The 20074-nt window shown below is 35.5% G+C and overlaps 1 protein-coding gene across 1 annotated transcript in view; it reads right to left on the bottom strand.

Moving 5' to 3' along the window:
- ADGRV1 (adhesion G protein-coupled receptor V1) overlaps window positions 1–20074 on the bottom strand; it is a gene marked incomplete at both ends in the record, with an annotated part of 566633 nt that overhangs the window by 507252 nt on the left and 39307 nt on the right. The window contains 8 exons of the mRNA XM_080707128.1: window positions 4997–5260; window positions 7031–7154; window positions 8231–8394; window positions 9519–9699; window positions 10908–11093; window positions 11183–11309; window positions 13454–13486; window positions 17356–17579. Of these exons, the coding sequence (XP_080563254.1) occupies window positions 4997–5260; window positions 7031–7154; window positions 8231–8394; window positions 9519–9699; window positions 10908–11093; window positions 11183–11309; window positions 13454–13486; window positions 17356–17579 (1303 nt within the window). The remainder of the gene's footprint in view (window positions 1–4996; window positions 5261–7030; window positions 7155–8230; window positions 8395–9518; window positions 9700–10907; window positions 11094–11182; window positions 11310–13453; window positions 13487–17355; window positions 17580–20074) is intronic.

The raw sequence follows: 20074 nt of genomic DNA, 5'->3' as shown, positions 1-20074 counted from the left end.
AGAGAAAAGGCATATGTTTTCTGTAATATGCTCAAGCTAGGGAGTATTAGGAATACCAGAGGGACTCCAAATAATGGAAGGGAACCCTCAGCAAAACCAGAAAGGAGGGGTAGGGGAGTAGGAAGGCCGAGGTTAATCAATGAAAAAGCTATATTCAAATATATGTATACATGTGAATATAACATTGTTAACCTGGACACTCAGTATTGGGAGGGAGAGAAAAGGGTAAGCCGGGGGGTGGGGGCACCAAGTACTGTGTTAATATATGCCATTGTCAACCTGATCCATATTATGATGTGAGACTATAGTGTACCAATAAAATAAAATTTAAAAAATTAGGAATAAAAAAGAATAAAAAACAGGGCTGGGAGTGTAGGTTGGAGGTAGAATACTCCTGGGTTCAATCCCCAGTACCACAATAAAAAAGAAAGAAAAAATGTAAATTCTTCTAATTTCACATTTTTAGGCAAATTCTTTTATTGCACAAAAATAATGAAGGAAGTGAGCTGGATGATGTAGATCTGTAGTCCCTGTACTTGTAAGGCTGAAACTAGAGGATCACAGGTCTAAGGCCAGACTCAGCAACTTATAAGGCCTTCGGCAACTTAGTGAGACCATTTTAAAAAAGGGGAAGGGGCTTGGATGTGTAGCTCAAAGGTAGAATTTATTCCCAGTGTCACAGAGAAAAATAAAAAAAGAACTTTGATAATCTAAAGACTCCCATCCATGTTAATTGGAGTCACTGGCTTGAGCATTTTCTTCTGATCTGTGCCTTCAGACAGCAGTGTGTGATGTGCCCACATGAAGAACTCAGCATTCTCCACAGTGTTGAGCTTGATTTCTCCAGTTCTTTCCACGTGTGAACACCATTGCTGTCCATCCATTAAGTCCTTCTCCTTACTTCTCTGAGGTCCGTAACACTTTACCTTTGCTCCAGCTGTTTCCTCTGTGAACAAAAGTCCTGCCCAGCTTCGCTCTCCTGACACTCTTATCACTCTTGAAGATCAAGTTCATGTGGCTATGATTCCAGGAATTTTTCCTGAACTCTCCATATTAAGCTAAGTTCCTCTCCACTGTGTTCCCATCACAGTTTGCACTTTGCCACTCTACCATAACCATCGTACTATATTAGTGCACACCTGCACAGATATGCACGCAAATCCACTATAAGCTCCTTGGGAAAATCATTCCTATTCAATTCCATACCTTAGAACAGATGCTTAGTCACTCCAAAATTGATGCAGATAAAACCTTCAGAATTACATGAGAGCAAGACCTGCAACTAAAACTGTGGAAACAAATTTCCAACCTTGCTAAATTACATATAGGAAGTTAGCCACACCAGGAAATAATTCTTATATATAATTGTACTCAACCTCACTTGACAACTAGCCCAAAGAAAGAAAAATACATTTAAAATTACTGCATATAGAATACTAATGATAAAGAATAATGAAGTTATCATAAAATCTAACAATGTAAAAATACTGAAACTTGATTTCAGCAGGGTTATGCTATCATGTAATGCAACATGTCAACAAATGCAATCTGTTTTTATTTGCAAGATGAACTGCAATATGTAACAAAAGTTCTAAGGATGGCCATATCCTTTGGTCCAGTATCAAGTCATACCCTGTGACCATTAGTTCTCAGGTATAAATACCCAGAGCAAGCACCAGGCCATGCCAATATGATGCTCTTCCAACCTACACATCACAGGTCCCACAGGTTTCTTATGTTTTGATTCCATAATAGAGGAGAAAACTATGAGAGAATGTATGAAAGCACAAATTCTAAAGATTTTGTCATTCAAGCCTTCATAGCTAAAGTAATTAGATTCCCACAGTATCTGGAAAAATATTAACAACATGTACAGGGGACACAATAAGGTCACATACACTCCTGAGGTCAGTAACCATCCACATGCTGTGTGCACTTGTGCTCTCCCACCCCCATTCCTCTCAGTGTCTCTCTGTGTCCTCCATTCATCTATCGCTTTCTTTCAAAATCAAGTTATTTCCCAGTGGTGTACTTTACAAAATTAACTAAAGCTCTCTTTAAGTAGTCAGTCTTCATTCTCTTCATGAGAGGTCCAGGATGTTTTAATCCACTATTTAACCAATAGTAACATATGTTCGTAATGGTAATTTAGTTAATTTTGGCCTAAAATATATTTGAGATACAAAAATTGTCACTGGAATTATATCAAATTAATAAATTAATAAATGTAATTAAGAACATACTTCTAGGCTAAATTGTATTAAGTTAACATCATTCCTTCATTTAACTGTTGTATACTTCACAGTAAAGCTTTCAGTTTTCTACAAAATTATTTTAATCTATAATAACTTCTTTCCTCCTTCCTTTATTTCTCCTTTTTTTTTTTGGTACTAGAAAGGTCATTTCGACTCTGAGCTACATTTTGAAAATGTCTCACAAAGTTGCTGAGGGTCTGGCTAAGTTTGAAGATTTGTCTTGAACCTGCAAACCTCCAGTCTCAGCCTCCCAAGTATTGGGTTTACAGGCATGCACCACTGCTCTAGGCTTACAGCAATTTCTTTCATTTAAATTTTTGGACAATGATTGATTTTACCTAAAAATTTTTATTTGGTCTACATAAGATTTAGTTATGTTTTTGCAGTTGTGAAATTTCTTTTGTAGCCATTATTTTACAAAGTCAATATTTTCCTCACATAACAGTACTTTTGTAGTGTTAACTTTGGGGTGTATACTTTGCTTAAGCCATGGGAAAAATTAGAAACAGAAAGACAAAAGGAAAAAGGGAAGGAGGGTCTAGGAAAAGAGAGACTGCAATGAAGAAAGTCTGAGAAATAGGAAGAATGATGGGGAGAAATAACAAAAGAGAATACTAAGGGATCTTTCTTTTTCTCTGCCTCTTTTGAAAAATCAAAAGGCACAGGTAAAACACAACAAGATCAACATTCCCACTGGGTCTGTGGGGCACTCTAGTGGCTCAGTACACGCAGTCAGAGCTCACACAAGGTAAGGAGGGCATCTCCATGGAAAGGAACCAAGTGCAGATGCCTGAGTCGGGTGGCCGGGCATCCTTGAGGGGCAGGGACTGGCCCAGACCAGGGAGTTAGAATCCTACTGCAGTAATTACTAGAAAACCTCATTGTGGAAAGAGGCAATAGAGCAATGGGGAAAAGGTTACATCTAGGGGAAGTTGGTCAAGTTTGTAAATACATTAATGATAATGAGAGCTGGATTTCTCCTACAGGAGAAGGAACTGACACATACAGGAAGGAAGAAAACTAGACAGAATCATGTGATGCTAGACAGAAGGCAATACATTGGTGTGAAATAATGGTATTCAATACACATAGTTAGAATTAAAGCTATGAAAGTGTGCATGCATGTGTGTGCACATGCACATATACTTATATATCCCATATCTAGATACTAAGAGGACCTGAAAAGAACAAAACTGCACTAAAACTAAGCATGCCTAGTGCCTGTATCCAGGTTACTAAATAACATTCTTCACTATAAGCAACCAAGACTTCTTGGACCACTGACTGATTTCAAGATCATGACAGGAAAGGTACAAAATGAGCTTTGAGCCGTTTTCTGATCCCAAAATAAGAAAATGTTCAAAAGAATAATCGGGACATGTCAAAAAATAAAAATAAAAAAGAAGTTATCTTGACTAAGTTACCATTGGCCAATAGGACAATGTGACCAGGAAAATAAATGTCAGTGGTAAATAAACTAGTATACCAAATAGAAATTATGAGTCCCGACTCATAAATGCATCAGTGAAAAGATGAAAATATTATGTGCAACAGAATATTCTGATAGTGTCAAAAAACTTCCCACAAAATAGAAATAATTACAATGAGAGGAAAATTACAGTAGAAAAGCCTGGATGTTAATCAAAGTCAAAGTGAATATAATAAAAGGACAAATCAAAATAATGTGATAATTTTATAAAGAGCTATGATAAGAACATGGAATTATTTCTATGAAATTTCTACCAAGGATGCAAAATTTAATTCAGTACTAAGGAAATATCAAATAAAATGAGGGCCACTCTACCTTGTAGTTTTCTGTATTTGCAAGGTCTTAAAAGTCAAGCCAAACCTGAGAAACTTCTCCAGATTGAAGAGATCAGAGGAATATTACTATTATAGACAATGCCTAAGTCAGGAAAAAATAAATTTTCTAGAAAGAGCATTATTGGGACAAGTGAACAAATGTGAATGGGGTCTAAGGCAATGACCACATCAATGTTAACTTCCTGACTTTGCAGTTGTATTGCAAGAGGATATTCTTGATGTCAAGAGAGGCACACCAATGCACCCCACAGTGATGGACATCATATCTTTAAATTACTCTCAGAAATAGAAGGGAAAATATTTTTGTACTCTTAAAAGAATAAACTAAATAACAAAAAGTAAAGCTACAGCCCTTCTAATTTTTAAAGGTGAGGTTCGAACATTCTCAGGGTATAAAAGTGGAATCACAATATCTTGTTTCATTGATAGTATAGAGAAAAAAAATAAAAACACATCTTTCCCCCTCACAGACTACCATTTATCTTGGATTTGCTCTTCCAAATTACTAAATAGCCAACTGGAGTAAGCCCCCTACAAATCTGGCTCCCTCCTAAGTGTGATGTCCTCCTACTTGGAAGAAAAAGATACTAGAGGACACTGATCCCTTTAGCCACTGGATGACTAGGCAAAGAGAACAGCCATAGTCTCAAAGCCTACTGCTTTAGCTATAAGATTCCTATAATATCAGAAATCTCTATTTTTCTTATATTGCGGGAAAAGTTAAAAACATCACCATCGCATGTTTGGTATGTGAAGTTTCAATGCCTATATTCTTCATTCCATTCTTCAACAATTTGGCACATGAACAGTCATAAAAACAGGAAAGTACTTGGCATAACAACTGGACCATAGTATTTCATATTAACTTAGGAAAACACCCAAGCAACAGATCTGCCATAACAATAAAAGGTATTTACCTGTTGAATTAAAGAGGATTACATAAAAGGACTCATCTGTTTCTGGGATACCATCTTCATTGACATATACAGATATGCTCTGCTCTCTACTTCCGACCTCAAAAATAAGGGTTTCCCCTTCAACGGGGACAAAGTCTCCCTCTTTTGCCATGGCCTTCCCATCCCTGGTAGCATACTGGACGGTGCAGGGAGCATCAACAGATCCATTTCTGAGAACAGTGAAGTTAGCAGTCTCACCTTCTTGAACCCTCACTACACGAGGTTCTGAAATATACATAGAGAAGGAATTTGTGACCTTTTCTGATTTCATATACATATGTCCAGATTATTCTTTTTTCTCCCTGCTATCCACAAGAAATGCCTCGTCCTCTCTCTTTGCTTAAATAATCAGCTCTGCTCACACCAAGCACCTCTGATTACTTCAACAGTCAATGGCCTTATTCTTGCCCTAATTCCTAGAGAATCTCTTGACTTCAGGACCCAATTTATCAGTAAGTTACATATTCTTTGAAATCTCTGCCTACTGTTTCATAGACCTCATTTTGCTTTATTTAATAATTTATATACATATACTTTTATTGATGCATTCTAGACTTACTTCATAATATAGTTCAGAGTGACCATGACATACATGCTCATAGTAAGTGGTGAACTTCCCCCCTGCTCCCTCCCCACTCCCGCCCCTTCCCCAAACATGATATTCAGATTGGCACTGGCATTCTCACATATGTACATAACTTCATGGAAGTGCCTCCTTTGGGGCTCTAAGTTCCTTGAGAACAGGCCCAGATATAATCATCTTTATTTTTGCCATTACAGTTGGCAGATGGCTAACTATAAGACTAATTCGTTAAGCAACTGAAGGCTGAAAATAGGAATGAAAAAATTTCAAGAGGTTTAAAAGGTTCCCATATCAGTAAATTGACCTATATACAGCATACCCAAAAAAATTAAAGAAAGGATTATATATTGACTAAATCTCATATATAAAACTGAAAGTTGCCTCCAGCTGGATGCAGTGACATATACCTGTAATCCCAATATCTGAGAAGCTGAGATAGAAGGATCACAGGTTCAAGGCCATCTTCAGCAACTTAGTGATGCCCTTATCAACTTAGCAAGATTCTGTTTTGAAACAAATATTTTTAAAAAAGAATTTGGAGTGTAGCTCCAAGGTAAAATGCCCCATGTTAAAGCAGAATGCCCTCGGTTCAATTTCCGGTTCAATTTCCAGTACAATCATCATCATCATTATCAGCATCAGCATCTTCATCATCATCAGAAAAGAATGCCTCGGGTGGCAAAAAAAAAAAAAAACAGTTCTAAGTAAAGCAGCAAAGTATGAAAAATGAAGAATCAACGTGTCCATTAAATATTAGCTACTATGGTAAGTGGCCATCTATTAGGTACAACAACAGACCCGAAATCAACTAAATTCTATATTGAAAGTGGTTCTTGAAAGAGCATTATTTTCTTTACAAAGGAAAAAAATACTTTGGCATTTGAAAGAAGAAAGTGATAGCTCATGTTACATTTTCTTTTTCCTTCAGAAGATCTTTTAAAATTATGTTTAAATGTCAAAGATTAAATAACAAACACTGAATGGTACTTTATTGAAAATGTTCAGTTAAAACTATTTAAATATGTATTTCATATATATATGTAAATATACTCAGATAAAATGGCAGACAGGTGTGGTGGCCCATGCCTGTAATCCCAGTACTTGAGAGGCTGAGACGAGAGGATGGCAGGTTTGAGATCAGGGTCAGTGACTTAGCCAGACTCTCAGCAACTTAGTGATTCTCTGTTTAAAAATAAAAGAATAAAAAGGACAGGGGGTTGGCTTTGAGGACACCCCTGGGTTGATACAAACTCAACATCTCCCAAATACATACAAATAAATAAATAAATAAATAAATAAATAAATAAATAAATAAATACACCACCTGCAAACTCAACATCTCCCAAATACATACACATAAATAAATAATAAATAAATAAATAAATAAATAAATAAATAAATAAATACACCACCTGCAAAATAAATGGGATCATCATTTCGTCTAATCATTAGAATTGCAGTTGTTTTATTCCCCAACCTGGCTCCTCCAGTGGCATTGAATAGAAAAATGGTAAATTCTTCCATTTCCTCTGGAATCTTTTGAAAAATGGTGTAAATTTTAAGTCAAGTAACTTATATACTTAATTACATTACATATTCTTAAGTTGTTACTTCTTTTTTTAAAAAAAGATTTATTAGTAGTGTTAATGTTCTCTTCCATTTTTAAGGCTTTCAAAAGTATTCCTATAAGACTCAACATCTCCCAAATTATTTTATTATACATTCATCCAACAAGCCACTTTAACTAATATAAAATATGATAGAAATATATTTTGTCCTATACAAATAAAAATAGACATGACCTCTAGGTCATAATTTTTCTGTAAGAAAATTAGAAAGGTGTTATAGATAAGAAAAAAAGGAGGAAAAGAAATATAAGCTTTTGACACATTTAGAATAGAATTCAAAATAAGCACTAAACTCACAAGCCCTCTACGGCCTCTTACAAGTTACTGAGCTTTCACATTAGCGAGTCACAAAGACTTTTCTTTTATGTTCTAACAAGATGAGACATCCACATCTCTCAGCTCAGCTGAATCCCCAGGTGGACATTATCTCTCTTTCACATCATTCATATGGACTTGTTCTCTCCTGTCCTTGAAACGGAAAACACTGGAATTTTCTCTCTTGGGGACAGACCTGAGGGGAAAGGAACAGCCCTCCAAAGCTATTCTAAGTGCTGCTCTCTGAGAGAGATTCATTCTCCATTACTACTAAGTTCTTTCTCAATAAGATGAAACACCATGTTGGATCTGTGATCCCCGTGGCCCAGTGTCCTAATTCTCAAAGACTAGCATAGAATCCTGGGAGGATGGCCTCACCTCGAAGAGCCCAGGTACAAACCAAAGCCTAACCTCTCCCCCAACTGTGCATGCATGATATTTGACACAGAAGTGTCACTGACCACTGTGAGTTCTAAGAGGGAAACATTCCTTTGGAGGAACCTGAAAAATAACAGTCCTCTTCCCTTATATTCAGACACCGTCATTCTCGAGCTCTTTATGACATACTTTCATCACAAAACTTTATCAACAGATGTTTAATAATTTAGTAAAAATGGTGATTAAGCAACTATAATAAGTAAAGTCGGGAATTATACATGCCATATTTACCTCATCTGGAAGGGAGTAAATAGTGATATTTTTTGAAAATTGCTGGTCTCCAAAGAAAATAATCCCTTGCACGGGAAACACATCTTGTGTAAAGTCTGGACTAACCACCCATGATACACTAACATTGCCAAAGTTGCCTCGATTTCTTATTACACCATAAACAGCTGTAAAATACAAACATGTATGATACATAGGAATATATACTGAACTTCAAAACAAGTTAAGGAGTCACGCAAATACAAACATAAAAATGCCTCTTTTTTAATAAAAGCCAATTATACTTGCTTAGCACATCCTCCAAGGTTTATGTAAACATGTATTAGCCTATTCCTCCTTCTCTAGGTATACAATTAATAAAATAGTCTCAATCTTTTTCATATATTTTGGAACATTTTAAATTTATATTGATTGATTGATTGATTGATTGATTGATTAAACCCAGGGGCATTCTACTTCCAAGCTACATTCTCAGATCTTCTTTTTTCATTTTGAAATAGGTCTTGCTAAGTTGCTGAGACTGGCCAAGTACCACCAAGCCTGGCTCATAGTTTGGGATGTAGCCTAGGAACAGCTGGTGATTAGTCAGGTACAATTCTCATAAAGTCCTGTAAGGATATCTGCTGAAGACATTAAAGGAAGCTTGACTTACACACTCAAAGTGATTTCTCTATACCCTGACAGATACTGCTTTAAAAATAAAAAATTCTCATCAGGTATGATGGTGCACATCTGAATCCCAGCCTCTGGGAAGGCTGAGGCAGGGGGGATCATAAATTGGAGGCCAGCCAGGACAACTTAGTGAGATGCTGTCTTAAAATATAATTTTAAAAGGTTTGGGAAAGTAGATCAGTGGTGGAGGGCTAGCCTATCATGCATGAAGCCCTAGGCTCGACCCCCATACAGCTAAATAAATAAACAAACAAACAAACAAACGTTTTCCTCATTTCTTGCCATTGTAGTAGTTCCCCAACAGTAACTCCTAGCTTTCATGTTTTCCCTGTTCCACTTGACTCATTCCTGAATGTTTGATTTTTACTACATATGGTTAACTAAAGCAAAACGGTAACAAAAGTCAGCAGGGTCATTCCAATACTAAACAAGAAATAAAAATAACAATCCTAAAGTTTAAAAGTATGATTTTTAAAAAAAATCAACTTCCACAGTATATGTAATGTCTCAGGCATAATGAGTGACTGAGAATTATGGGTTACTAATGAAAATAACTAGAAAAAAATGATTCATTCTCTCTTGAGTAAATAGGAATAAAATATAAGAAACAATAAATTACCGTGGTGGATATTGTCTCCTTTGCTTTCATTTATTGTCACAGTCAGACCATCAGAAACAAATTCTATAATCCCATGTGGATCATCATTTTTTAGAATGGTTATGTTGACAACTGTAGCACTCCCCAGCTTGCTTTCCCTTTCGCCATGGCTGCTGAGGATCACCCAGTAGTGCTCATCCAACTACATTGAACATCCCAAGTCAGAAAAGTATAAAGTTCACAGGGGAACAGTAGATAAAATATGTACATATTCAAGAATATTAACATATTCAACTTTTCAGAAACAACTCACAGAAAAGACAAAAGGGCTAATATTATTCTTAAAACATTTTTGGCATTCTCCTATCAATTAAGAGAAAATGAATATATGGGTGTACTATCCATAAAGGGAAAAGATAATGATATCTATTCTAAACTGGGAAGAAGTCAAGGCCTTGTCATTTAAACCAATAAGAAATTATGGAACCAAACTAGTTGTCCATCAACAAATGAATGGATCACAAAACTGTGGTATATACACACAATGGAATTTTACTCAACCATAAAGAACAAAATTATGTCTTCCATTGTAGAAAAACGAGTGGAACTTGGGAATATTATGCTAAAGAGGATAAGCCAGTTTCAGAAAGTGAGTCGTTGTATGTTTTCTCTCATATGTGGAAGCTAGAGAGAAATTGAGAAACAAGAGACATCGGGTAAAGGAGTTGAGACTCTGATGGAGCAATGGGAGGGTCTAGGGGAGGGAAGAGTGGGGCTGGAGATGTAATGAAGGTAATTGTTCAAATAATGCTATGTATGCATATGAAATGACCAGTAACAATCTCAAGGATATGTACGAAGAAGGGGAGGAGGAGGGTGGGATCTGGAGGGGCGCACACCAAGTGTTATGTGTATGTATATTCCTATCAGTCTATAACTGAATACCAATAAATGTATTTAAAATATAAAGAAAACAAAATAATCTAAAAGCTACCTATGCATCGCAATAAAAACATGAAGCAACAGTATCTGAGTCCACTAATAGAAAACAAATTAATTTCCTCCAAAAAGTAATTTTATATCAAAATTTCAGTTCAAAACCACTCTACTGAAAGTTCAGTTAATACAGATCACGTAATGTAAGGCTTAACATAAAGCTAAAAGGAGATGAAAACTGATCACACACTGAAAAGACTCAAATTGTTTGGTTTGTTTGGTATTTCTTTTTTGTGGGGAAAAATTATACCATTCTAATTTGAGTCGATCTTACTTTGCTTTTTAAGTTTCTTTGTAAATTTTCCAAATACAAGTATTTCTTATCCCTTCTTATGTCTTTTATTTTTATGTGCATAATATACCAGATACTATTAACATTCCACAAAACCAGAAAGGAAAAATAAATTCCCATACCTCTGGTATGCCATCCAGTCTTGTTAGCAAGGTGATCACTATTTCCCTTTCTCCAGGTTTAAATTCCAGCACCCCTGTGTTTCCATAGAATTCATTGCTATCTCTGGGCTCTACTTGGTAGTGTAGAAACTGTTTCACGAGGGCACCCCTGGATCGAATAATGTGCAGCTCTACAGATTCTCCTTCCTTTAAAATAAAAAATTAATAAGAGAACAACAAATCCCTCTAGATCATTCTTCTGAGGTTTTGAGCACAGAGTAAATTTCCATACTTACCTTTACAACATAGGGTCCTCTGGAAGTAGGAGAAAATTCAAAAACTCCCCCAGGATCATCATTTTCCAAAATAACTAGGTCACGGCTCATATATCCAGACTTCAGCACTTGATTTTCCATATCCACCCTGGAGGAGTCAGAAGGAAAATGAAACCTACTGCCTATAGTCTTGCTTCTGAATTTTATAAGCTTCCAAGGCAATATTTACAACTCTTCCAGATAATGAAAAGAAAGATAATTAGGAACTAAATATCAAAGCAAATCAATACATATATTTTGGTATCTATTTTTTTATTGGTGCATTGTAGTCATACATCTTAATGGGATACAAGATGGTAGAGGCATACGTGTGCTCATCACTTATCTAGCCCTTCCCCGATTCCCTTCTCATTCTCCTGTCTCTCCTTTTCATGTTTGGCTTAGTGATTGACTTTGATATGTTTGTTAATGTGCATCATGTACATTTAAAGTCATTTAATACCAAAACAGTTTTACTCATAACACTGATAAAAGATCTACTTTTGAATTCATTGGATATTTATTTATTTATTTATTTATTTATTTAGTGTGTGTGTGGAACTGGGAATGGGACCCAGGAGCGTTCTATCTCCAAGCCACACCCCCAGCCCTATTTTTTATTCTTTATTTGAAACAGGGTCTCACTGAGTTGCAAAGAGCCTCACTAAGTATCTAAGGCTATCCATGAACCGCCATCCTCCCATTTCAGCCTCCTGAATGTTGGGGTCACAAGCATGCACCACTACGCCCAGCTTTTTATTATTTTTTATTTTGACCAAAACAAACACTGCCTGGTTATACCAAGCATGCAGTAACCAAAAGTTATATTTTATTATGTAAATTATCAAAATTTATAGATTTTGTTCCAGTTTTAGAAAAATTCAATTTGTGACATGTAGTTAGAAAATATATTTAAACAAAAATGTGTTCTAAGTTAACAGACACTTGAATTTCTTTTGAAATAATATTATGTAAGCTTATAATAATTATAGGTACACATGAGTTAGGTAACTACAAAGACAATAACAAGCCACACTGTTTAAAAAAAACTCAAGATTAGTGTTTAGGAAGAGCTTCTGTTTTTTCTTTTCTTCTCAATTTAAATCGACTACATTTTCTTTCTCTTAATAAAGGACAATGCAAGACATATAAGAAAAAAGGAATAAAATGAATCTGAAATGCATGACACATTATAACAATTCTTAAATGTTTCTCAAAAATATATTTTTTTTCTAAATTTCTGGTTTTTATGCTGTGTATAATTAGAATGATCAGAGACTGCAAGGTTCTTTGGGCTGAAAAGCCAGCAAGCTCTTAAGAATTCTCAGTCATGCAAGCTGCTCTAAACCTTTCCAAATGTCACTTTCTATTGAACCAGAAAGTATTCATGATCCATCATCAAAATCATAATGAAACTGCAATTAATATGTAGAAATATATAAAAGGACAACTTACTTCCTATGTAATGGGCAATATGAATAGCATCCATCCCTAGCTTTAGAAATCTGAAAAACAATACCTAGCATCATAGCAATAGCAGAAGTAGTGCCCAAATTATAGAGTATGCATTATATTTCTTATGCAGTCATATGATTTTCAAAGCAAATTTTTCCATATTTCATTTATATCAATATCTTTGTAAATTAAAATTTCTTGCATCCCCGTAAGCTAGGAGACAAGAAAACTGGATCAAAATACAAAGCTGAAAAATCCACTCTGAACATAATACACATGAATTTAACACGTTCTTAAAATATACTACCCTTATATAAAATGCAAATTCTAAGAAGAAAAAAAATGCTTAGATACACTCAGAAATGCAACGGAAGAGCTAAGATTATTGATTGTTAATTCTGCTAAATAAATGACAAGATTCATAAAAGATATTGGGGAAGAGCTTTCACAAGTAAAAGCACAATAATTGTTCCCTAGGTTATGTGTAAACTAAATGAAAAGTTAAATTTAAATTCTTCAAAATACGTGATAATACCAATTCTCAAATGTTTTATCAAAAAATTGAAATGCATTTATAATTTAAAATTTTTAGAACCCTTTCCAAAAAAAAAAAAAAACCCAAAGCTTCATATAAGCCTCTGCTGTCATTTGAAAATGAAACTACACACACAACATGCACAGCCAGGTGGACAACTCAGGACCTATGATCATGCAGAATCGGCAGCTTTGTGCAAAAACAATCCAAACAAAACAAAATGTGGAATCACCAAAACCAAGGCATTTATTTTGTATACTCACCCAAAGTACACGACAAATCTTTCCGTTTCTACCCTGTCAATACAGAAAGAACTGTAGGAGAGGGAAAGGAGGCAGAGGCATCATCTGTCAAAATCTCTCTAATAGAAACATAGAATCGCAGGGGAAAGTAAAACTGAAAAAAGCCTGCCTTTCTTTCTTTCTTTCTTTCTTTCTTTCTTTCTTTCTTTCTTTCTTTCTTTCTTTCTTTCTTTCTTCCTTTCTTCCTTTCTTTCTTCTTTCTTTCCTTTTTGCCAGGAGCTAGTAAATTTCACTTTCTGGGAACTGTGCACATGGGGTTCTTTGCTATTGACAAATGCTAGTGAGAGGTTTAGCGGTTCCCACTTATGGAAGATGACCCTATGGCCAGCTAGCATGCCAAGGCCCATTCAAGACATTCCTTTCCCGGCCTCCAAGGTGCTGTGCCTGCCAAGTCCAGGCTCACAGCCACAGCAGCTGAGCAAATTTGATTCAGACCTACATATAATTACTTAGTAACTTTAATTAGTTTAAAAAAAAAACAAAACCCTCCATCCTCAAAGCTAAAGCCAGTTCTTTGAGCTCAAAAAATTAAAACTATGCAAGCAGAGAAACCTATATTTTTTTACTTGCACAAAAATATATTCAAGAAGCAATAAAACACCATGATAACTTTTAATTACAACTTTATATTAGAAAATCTAAACACTTCCAAATTCTCAGTGTATTTCATTTTTCAAATAGCTTTGAAAAGCACATATCAAAATGGACATATTAGGTTTAATTTTTGAAGTCAAATACACCATTTATAAATACACAGTTGTGTAGTACATAATTTAAATTATTCTGAGGCAAAATGGCATCATGAACTTGTTTCTGAGTTAGAGAATATTAAACAGAATACTTTTAAATAGTATGATATTGAAAAAATTGTTTACTATCAGGGCAACTTTTCTGTACATTTAGTTGACATATAAAAACTTTGGATTTGAATTTGACATTAAAAAATTTTATACTGAATGAACTTATTATTTTTGTCATAGCATTGTAACCATGACTCACTGTAATCACACTTACTAGTATCCATGCCTTATTTCACTTAAGTTTTGTTAAAAATTTGTGAAACTAGAAGATTTTAATAAAATAGATCATGGATTTTACTCTCACATTTACTTAAATGTGAGAACATTTAAATGTATTTTTTATTCATATTCACATACTAGTTAATAATTAAATTGAAACATTTTAATGTATATTTCAATTCATTTCTCTATTTGAAAAGAATCGATAATTTCTGAAATTTTCTACCCTTTCATTTGTACTTTCTGGTGTATTGTTTTTACCCATGGAAGAGAGAAAAAAGTAAAAGAAAAAACTTTAAAATTATATTGAATTAATTTCAAATATTTACATACAATCAAAAATGACTTTTAAAATATAAAGAATAGTTGATATGAATTTGCAGAGGTATAATTTAAATGATTCTTAAAACATTTATTGTAAACAAAACTTCTTGACTGAGCTAACAACGTTTCTATGGATTTAGTTTATAATCATTGTTCTTTTATTTTTTTGCTTTTCTTCAAGACTGACCACTAATTTGATATGTGTTTAAATCAATTTTTTAAAAAGGACTTAGATGAAAAAAACTATTTTCACGGGGTTTTTTTATGATTGTTTTCATCACATGAAATGTCTTTCCTTAAACACTTAATTTAAAAAATACATTAAGCCTTTGCCATTTAAAGTGTGTGGGGAGGGGCATGTGTGCATATTGTGTTTGTTTTATGCATTTGGGGTGTTTTGTTGTTTTGTTTTACTTTTTATAGAAGGAAGGAAATAAACCTCATGTGGTTCTGAAAGCAAACAAAATGAACATTCAATAGATTTGCTCTCTACATTCTATATTTTTCTTCACATACAACTAAAAAACAACTACTCAGCCAGGTATGGTGGTGCACACCTGTAATTTCAGTACTGTAAACGCTAAGATAGGAGGAACACAGGTTTGAGGCCAGCCTCAGCAACTTAGCAAGACTCCATTTCGAAAAAAAATTAAGAGAAGGACTGGAAATGTAGCTTGAAGGTGGAATGCTCCTGGACTCAATCCCCAGCACCAAAACAACAACAACAACAACAACAAAAACTACTCATCAGATGAGTAAAATGTTGTTTAGACGGGACACCTTTAAAAAAAAAACCTACAAAGGACTAATAATAAAACATATAAATGTCAAAGGAAAAGGATTATATAACTTGTACTACTTGATTCTTAAAGAATATAGTACAAAATATTTTCTGTAAAAATATGGTATAGAATATAGTACAAATTTACCTGTGAATTTTCTTTCTAAATATGAATATAGCAATGTCTTCAAGTCACAGTAACCTTCCCTAATTTACAACAATGTTAATATAGACTTATAAAAGATAAACTTGTAGATAATAAGTATTAGTATCATTTAAACACAATATTTTTTGTAATTTTTAGAAAGGATATTTTGAATAACCAAAAGATAAAGACTCTCTTTGAGATTGAATATTTTCTTAATAAAAGGTGCTCTCTGAGCTGGGCATGGTGGCACAGCCTGTAATTCTAGTACTTGGGAAGGTGAGAGAGACAAAAGGATTGAAGGTTCAAGGCCAGCCTCAGTAACTAAGCATGACCCTGTTTCAAAATAAAAACAAAATAGGGCTGGAAGTATAGGTTCATTCCCCAGTATCAAAAGGGGGGGGGGAGGAGAAGGTGACCTCAAAAATGCTAAGTAACTTATTATGACTAAAAATTACCACTCAAATTTATATAATTTGTGATTCTCTAGCATGGAAGTAATATTTACTGTTTAAATTCCATGAAAAGTACTTGGGAGGCAGAGACAGGAGGATCACAAGTTCAAGGCCAATCTAAGCTACTTGTTTCAAAATAAAAATAGGACTGGGAAGGTAGCTCTGGGGTAAAATGCCCCTAGGTTCAATCCCTGGTACCACAAAAGAAAAGGAAAACACACGCACACATGCAAGCACGCGTACACACATGTAAAAAGGCATAAAGATAAGATTAATGCTTTATTTTAATCACTACTCAGCAAAGCCCTAATCATCTTCTTCATTGGAAGTGAAGGCAACAGAGCAGTTTCCTTAACCCAACAATTTTAGTGTTGCTGCCTATACTCATTTTTTTTTTCTTTCTTTTCTTTCCTTCCTTCCTTGTTTTGTTTTGGTTTTGTGTGGTACTGGGGATTAAACCCAGGGACATTCAACCTCTGAGCTACACCCCTATCCCCACTTATTTTTTTTGGAGGTCTAAGGATGGAACCCAGAGGCACTGTACCTCCACACTACATCCCCAGCACTATTTTTTAGTCTTCATTTTGAAACAGGGTCTCATTGGATTGCAAAGGGCCTTGCTAAGTACTTGAGGCTGTTGGTGAATCGCGATCCTCCATTCTCAACCTCCCAAATGCTGGGATTACAAGCATGCACAACCACACCCAACCCCATCCCCACTTCTACTTTTTATTCTGAAACAAGGCCTCACTACTGCTGAGGCTGACTGCGAACCTATGATCCTCCTGTCCCACCTCCCAAGTTCAGTATAGCTGTGTGCCACCACACCCGGCTCCTATACTCCTTTAATATATGACATACTGGCTATGCTTCAAATTTATTTGCTACTTTCCCAAAGTTCTCTATGAAACACTTCCTTACAATGAATAGTGGGTTAAATGCTCATTCTGACATATATAGTAATATTCATAGTCAAACCAGAAGCCATCAATAAGAAACAAAAAGACTGAAGTCCTGCCTAATACTATGTGATTGATTTTTTAACCTCATATGGAGAAAGAATTAAAACAGAACCCAAGATTACTCAAGAGAACCTAAACATATAAATATTACCTAGCATTACCTAAGTGGGTTCTTACCTGTCCAGAGAAAGTGTCACGGTCTCATTCATTTCTGGTATGTCATCGCCTTTGACAGTAATGTTGATTGTTGTGTCACTTTGCCCAGATAAAAACACTACAGAGCCATTAAAGGGGCCTAAATCGTCCACGGTCACCGCTTTTGAATTAAAGCCAGAGGGCTTCAAACTCCAATAGACTGTAGCCTGGCCATCTGTTCCATCCCGGTGTAAGGGAATATATACCTTATTTTTAAAAAGAAAATTCTGCTAAAATATCTGCTTACAACAATATAAACTTTGTAGTCAGTGCATGCGCATGTTATTGATGAATATGTGTGCTTCAACTAGAGCAGCAAACTGACATTAAAAACACAATTTTTTGTTTTTCCAATTCTAATTTATCTATAAAATCACCCCACCCCAAAATGTGCCTGACTTGGCATTTGTCTTAATAAAAAGACATGCATTTAAATGCCAAAGAATTATGAAAACATAGAGTGATCTTTCTAAAAATTATGTTTCCATCAGAAGTTTTGTGAAAAGAAGTCAATTAAATATCAAAATATAAACTAAAAATAACCTTTTCTGATTAAAACGGACATGTAAAATTCATCCTGAAGTGTTAGAGGCATAATAAAATGTTTCTAAACAATAAATAAATATAATACTTTGGGCAAGTTACTTAACCCCACTGATCTTGATTTCCTTGTGTGAAATGAAGCTAATGATTTCCTATTTCACAAGCTTGTGGTGAGGATAAGAGGTTGGTTAAGAATCTAGAACATTAGCAAAAGCTAAATAAACTATAATAAGTAACTAAATAAATTATAATAATTCTGAAAAATGTATTTGGTAGTTTTGTTCAAATGTAGACCACTTTAAATATATATAATAAAAAAGGTTCACCACAGATTATGATGAATTCTTTTCAAGGAACATAAATGAATACTTAATGATAGATAGATATGGTATTTTTTTCTACACTTCAGAGAGAGCAATCATCTTTGTATTTGCCTTTTAATATACCTCATCTTGGGGGGGGGGATATTTTCACCACTAACTATTCAGCGACTTTGAGTAGCGCAGCGGTCAAAAGCTGAAGCCAGTATGCAAATTGAGCAGTCTGGGAAGAGATACAGCTGGTAGCCCCAAGATCACTGAGGGAGGGGGGGTTCGGGGTTGTCCCTGGTATACAGACAAAAAAGGAAAACTTCTAGTGCTGTTTCCTAAGAGGGAAGAATCCAGGTACAAGAGCCCAAAACTTTTCCTAAAATCTAACTTCTTCAAGGGGTTAAAAAAAAAAAAAAGGAAAGGTGAAATGGTAAATTGATATCTCCATGAGATGAATAAAAGCAATCCATTTTTTAAGAAGAAACTCAATGCTTTCTAGTTTTTAAAAGCAAACTATAGGGTTTTTTTGTTTGTTTTTGTTTTTGTTTTTGCACAACTAACCCAGAGGCATTCTTCCACCAAGCTACACCCCCAGCCCTAATTTTTTATTCTTTATCTTGAAACAGGGTTTCACTATGTTTCTGAGAGCCTCACTAAGTAGCTGATGCTGGCCACAAACCTGTGGTTCTTCTTCCTGTGTCACCAGGCCCAATTCAAACTATAGTTTTATTTTATTTTATTTATTTATTTATTCATTCATTTATTTTTGGTGGGTCTGGGGATGTAACCCAGGGTCATTCAACCTTTGAGCTACAGCCCCTGCCCTATTTTTTATCCTTTATTTTGAAACCGGGTCTCACTGAGTTGCAGAGGGCCTCACTGAGTAGCTGAGGCTGTCCACAAATCAATACCATCTTGGAAACCAAAGCCTCTCTGCCCACTTATGGAACCTAACGTACAAAGAAAACTGCAGTCACCCTACGTAGACATGAGGCTTTATTTGTGTGTGTGTGTGTGTGTGTGTGTGTGTGTGTGTGTGTGTGTGTTACTGAGGGTGGAACCCAGCGGCTTTTCTATCTCTGGGTTACACTCCCAGAGCTATTTTTATACTTTATTTGGAAACAGGGTCTCACTAATTTGCTGAGAGCCCCACTAAGTAGCTGAGGCTGGCTTCGAATCTGCGCAATCCTCCTGTCTCAGCCTCCCAAGCGCTGGGATTACAAGGATGCGCCACCACGCCCAGCTTGACAGGAGGCTTTGATAACAACTTTTCTCATTTCTGATCTAAACCTCAACTCACTTTAAATAGAATCTAAGTGTGAGGCATTTGGAGAGGGACCCCAGCAGACTGGGGTTCAGGAATGGTTAGCAGAGACAGAGGCTTGGGGAAAATACAACTGAAGGTGATGGGAGGTGCTCTGTATCTGAATATGTGTGTGTACAAAAAAGTATGTATACATATAACATTAAAAATTCCTACAGTTCAGATATGACAATTTCACCATCATCACCTCCAGTGTGAAGCACAGGACCCAAGGCTACCACTTCAGTCCTACCCAAGGCAAACATGTCGAGTGCTCAGAGATAGAGCAGTCAAACACTCCTGTGGGCCACAACTTGGCCACTAAAAAATAGATTTATTGCCAGGTACAGTGATGTCTGTAATCCCACTGCTTTGGAGGCTGAGACAAGAGAATTGCAAGTTCAAGGCCAGTGCACAGTAACTTAGCAAGACTGTGTTTCAAAGGAAAAAAAAAAGGCTACCCGGGCAAGGTGGCACACAATTGTAATACCAGCGCTTGGGAGGCTGAGACAGAAGGATCACATGGGTTCAAAGCCAGCCTTGG

This window comes from Muscardinus avellanarius (assembly GCF_963383645.1).
Source record: "Muscardinus avellanarius genome assembly, chromosome: 1".
Classification (NCBI taxonomy): Eukaryota; Metazoa; Chordata; class Mammalia; order Rodentia; family Gliridae; genus Muscardinus; species Muscardinus avellanarius.
This window is presented reverse-complemented; position numbering and strand designations above follow the sequence as displayed.